The sequence below is a fragment of the Galdieria sulphuraria genome (assembly GCF_000341285.1).
Source record: "Galdieria sulphuraria unplaced genomic scaffold scaf_220, whole genome shotgun sequence".
Taxonomy (NCBI): Eukaryota; Rhodophyta; class Bangiophyceae; order Galdieriales; family Galdieriaceae; genus Galdieria; species Galdieria sulphuraria.
Window position 1 is genome coordinate 1 of NW_005178255.1, and position 4499 is coordinate 4499.

A 4499-nucleotide genomic window follows, 5' to 3' on the forward strand; every position below is an offset into this window, starting at 1 on the left:
GTGTTAATTAACTATAATATTGTGTTAGCACAGTTTTATCAAGTTGAAAAAAAAATTATTTTTGACTGAGGTTGTAGTATGAAAACATAGAAATATTATGTGAACAGTTCGTCGTCAAGTTTACTACTACCTCCATCTCATAAAATATAATTGAAGTTCAACTTTTGATCTTCTACTTTTAAAATTTGAATTTCTCACAAACACCCTTCTCGTATTTTCCCAAATGCCTCAATTCAAACCACCCTGTCCTTTTCAGACACTGACACTGCCCTTACAGTTTTCAACGCCCCTTTTCATTTCCAATTTACCCATCCTTCCCCACCCACCAACAATAATGGCAATTTCAAAATCACAATCTGCCTCTGGGTTGGCCCCCTTTCTTCCCAATTGCAATTGGCCCCAATCTTTCCTCCCACTCATTTTCCCCATGGCAATTTCAAAATCACAATTGCCTATCCACATTTCGAATNGACCCATTTTCAATTTGGCCCCAATCCTTCCTCCCCTCCCACTCATTTTACCCCATGGCATTTTTCAAATCACAATTGCCCATCCACATTTCGAGTTGCCCCATTTCCAATTTGGCCCCCATTCTTCCCCTCACTCATTTTCCCCCATGCACATTTTCCAATTCACAATTGACCCCCATCCCTCTTCCACTTTCAATTGGCCCCTTTTTTCCCCATTCCCTCCAAGACAATTTTCAAACCAAAGTTGCACTATCATCCTTTACCCGCAATCGACCATTGCGTTCCCCCATAAAACTTAATAAACCCTAATATAACTTAATATAACTTAATATAACTTAATAAACATAACATAAGAAAATTGACGTTCGTGACATTACACAATTACTCTACTTTTGAAAAAGTAAAGTTATTGCAATTTTTGGTTTTCTCGGTTTACTTCTATTATTTTTATTTCTAAACTGTATCCTACTTAATTTTTTTTGGACATCTTTAATTCCTTAAATGCAACTTCTTTTTGTGTGTCATTTAAAATTGTGTCTTATCGCTCGCATAGATTGGTACCTATTTTGCAATTTACTCATGTTTAAAAATTAAGTTTTCCGGTAATTGCATGATTCTAATCTTTTTTGTTTATGTTGCGATTAATTCTAGTTAATTATTTTTGCATCTGTGGTTTTTATTTTTAGTAACTATTTTGAAACAAAAAATTATCTTCTATTGTCCATTAAGTAGCTACTTTATTATTTATATTTTTCTTAATAAATTTTTGTTACTTTATTCAATTTATTGTGACGAAATAGAATTTACTTTGAAACATTGACATATAAGCGTTGAAAATCAAGATGGTAATAAATTTTTTTATTTTTTCAATGTTTTAATTAACTATAGTATTTTGTTAGCATAGTTTTATTAAGTTTAAAAAAGATTATTTTTGACTGAGGTTCTACTATGAAAATATAAAAATATTGCGTGAACAGTATGTCGTCAATCTTACTACCACCTCCATCTCATAAAATATAATGGAATTTCTACTTTTTATCTTCTACTTTTAAAATTTGAATCCATCTAACACTCTTCTTGTATTTTCTTAATTTCCTCAATTCAAATTACTCTGTCATTTTCATACACTGTCCTTACAGGTTTCAATACCCCTTCCCATTTCCAATTTACCCATTATTCCCCCACCACTCATAATGATAAATCTAAAATCTAAATCGCTGTTGGGTTGGCCCCCCTTTCTTCCCAATTGGCCCGCAATCCTTCCTCCCCTCCCATTCATTTACCCCCATGGCAATCTTTAAATCACAATTGCCCATCCAAACTTCGAATTGACCCCCTATCTAAATTTGCCCATTCTTCCTCCCACTGATTTTCCACCATACACATTTTCCAAATCACAATGGCCATGCGCATTACAAATTGACCCCTCTCCAAACTTGCCCATTTTTGCCCCTTACTCATTTTCCCCCATGGCATTCTCCAAATCAAACTTGTCTGTTTTCTTGAGTTATTTTGTCTATTTTTGTTCCTGCACTGTATCCTATTCAATATTTTTGGACATCTTTCATTCCTTAAATGCAACTTCTTTTTGTGTATTATTCAAAATTGTGTCTTATCGCTCGCATAGATTGGTATCTATTTCACAATTTACTGATGTTTGAAAAACAAATTTTCTCGTTATTGTATGATTGTAATCTATTTCTGTTTATGTTGCTATTAATTTTTGTTCATAAATTTTGCATTTGTTTTTTCTATTTTTAGTAATTATTTTAAAACTAAAATTATTTTCTCTTTTACATGAAGTAGCTTCTGCGTAAATTTTTAATTTAAAATTATTTTTTTTTGGCTTTATTGAATTTTTTGCCTTAATATAGAGTATATTTGAAAACATTGACATATAAGCGTTGAAAATCAATTCAATAAGAAAATTCGTTATTAATGTTTTTAATGTTTTAATGGACTATATTAATTTTTAGCATAGTTTTTTCAAGTTTAAAAAAGATTGTTTTTGAATCAGGTTGTATGATAAAACATAGAAACATTGCATGGACAGTATGTCGTCAAGTTTACTACTATTTAAATCTCCTAAAATATGAATCAAGTTCAACTTGAAATCTTCTACTTTTGGAACTTAAATTCCTCGAACACCTCTTTTCGTATTTTCTTAATTTCCTCAATTCAAACCATCCTGTCCTTTTCAGACACTGCCCTTACAGTTTCCAACATCCCTTTCATTTCCAATTTCCTCACCCCCTTTCCCCACTCATTTTCCCCCATCGCAATTTCTCCACTCTCTCCCATTTTTAATTTTCCCATTCTTCCCCCCACCCACAAGGCGATCACCTTGGGGTTGGCCCAAATTGGCCCCTTTCCCCATCCATTTTCCCCCATCGCAATTTCCCCACTCTCTCCCATTTCCAATTTACCCATTCTTCCCCAGCCCACCACCATGGCAATTTCAAATCACGATCACCTTGGGGTTGGCCCAAATTGGCCCCTTTCCCCACCCATTTTCCCCCATCGCAACCCCCATCACAATCTCTCCCACTCTCCAATTTACAATCATGCCCATCACACCCCACACCCATAATGGCAATTTTCAAATCAAAATTGCGCGGGCCCATTTACAATCGGACACTCCTTCCAAATTGCCCACCTTTCCCATTAGCAGAAAAATCAGTAAAAAGTGTGTATATTGGTGCTCAACATATTATGCAGAATCAAACCCAATGGAAATAACAAAATCTTCATTTTACAGTATACCAATATGATTCAACATTGGGTCAACTCTGGAAACAACAGACTCAAACGAGTTTCGGTCAACGATCTGTTTAGAATTTGAAAGTAATTTACAACTATGAGGAGAGAATGTGGGGATTTTCTCTCGTTATGATTCTTGTCAAGCAAACTATCAACTAGATTGTCCTCTGTGTATTTAGATGAAAGAATACTAGTACTCGTTGGTATTTCGTCTACCGAGTCTACTTGGGTAAATTCTTCCAATAAATCCATACAATCGTGAAGCAATCGGTATTAAATAGACTATTGAGGATATATAAATACTATATGACCCAAAGTCTAGGGTATAACGACTCTTCTTATGGGACAGAGAGGTTTCGAGTGTCACGATAAAGGATCTTGATGAGCTAAAAGACTCATAATAGACGAACAACCCAGTGTGGTTCAAACAACCCATTTCATTCTAGTAGCACTATCCAATCCAGTTCGTATTCATCTTGAGAATGCAAAATGAAACTACTCCTATTTATATCATGTACCTTGTATAAATCTTTTTCTATGGTTACAACTTGTCTTTGACCCGCAAATCAACATTCTGTCTAAAGTGAATTCTTAGATCACCTTTTTCAATAGAGTTGTCCTGCTACTATTCATCAAATACTGGAATCAGTCAATTTCACAAATCCGAGTGCAATTATTTGTCAGTTGATAGATAAATAGGCTAGTATGACACAAAGCAATCAATCATTCAATCAAACAATCAGTTAGTGAATCAACACAAGCCAAACTTAATTCTTCATCCATAAAGATAACAAAGAGTCTGCTGTGAAAGGCATCCTGTACTAGTAAAAGCTGTACCAGGTTATCAACTTGAATTTGTAATAGCTTAATATAACAAAGATAAGAGACAACTTTTTTCAGCAAAGGAAGTAAACGGACATAACCATATGTCTCAGCATGACTTGAAGTACTAACAATCAAAGGTTAGGATCAAAGTACTTCTTCGTCAATCTTCTCAAGTTATTATGTGGATTCAAATCTTTCAAACAACATAAAACCGAATGTTTGCAATGTTTGCGTTCTTCTACTTAAAATGGGAATGATCTCTAAAGTTGCTGAGCATACAGTTCCTTTCAGTTGAGTTGAATTGCCTCGTATGAATATGATTTTGTAGTTAACTGCGACATTATATATGTCCCACTATCAAATCGATCCTTGATGGAACAGATTGGTGACAACTGGGTTCTATCAAAACTGTACAACTCATAGCCATAAAACTTGATAGTTTCG

At 34.4% G+C, this 4499-nt stretch overlaps 2 protein-coding genes across 2 annotated transcripts; one reads left to right on the forward strand and one right to left on the reverse strand.

The window, feature by feature from the left end:
- Positions 1 to 277: 277 nt before the first annotated feature.
- Positions 278 to 1338, forward strand: Gasu_63970 (uncharacterized protein; the record flags this gene model as incomplete). The annotated part of the gene is made up of 1 exon (XM_005702408.1): positions 278 to 1338. A coding segment is annotated over one exon (365 nt), but the record flags the coding sequence as incomplete, so codon positions are not given.
- Positions 1339 to 2520: 1182 nt separating this feature from the next.
- On the reverse strand, positions 2521 to 3120 carry Gasu_63980 (uncharacterized protein). Its single transcript, XM_005702409.1, has 3 exons — positions 2897 to 3120; positions 2685 to 2837; positions 2521 to 2633 (listed from the first exon to the last, which is right to left on the reverse strand). The coding sequence occupies exons 1-3, from the start codon at positions 3056 to 3058 to the stop codon at positions 2589 to 2591; spliced, it is 360 nt and encodes a 119-aa protein (XP_005702466.1). The 5' UTR covers positions 3059 to 3120; the 3' UTR covers positions 2521 to 2588.
- Between the last annotated feature and the right edge of the window lie 1379 nt (positions 3121 to 4499).

What these genes read in the sequence shown, in the direction of transcription:
- Gasu_63980 (XM_005702409.1), bottom strand. Translation starts at nt 3,058, where the DNA reads ATGGGTGTGGGGTGTGATGGGCATGATTGTAAATTGGAGAGTGGGAGA. An exon ending in GGTGGGCTGGGGAAGAATGG is followed by an intron (nt 2,838 to 2,896) that starts GTAAATTGGAAA and finishes GGATGGGGAAAG; the next exon opens with GGGCCAATTTGGGCCAACCC. An exon ending in TGAAAGGGATGTTGGAAACT is followed by an intron (nt 2,634 to 2,684) that starts GTAAGGGCAGTG and finishes GAGGAAATTAAG; the next exon opens with AAAATACGAAAAGAGGTGTT.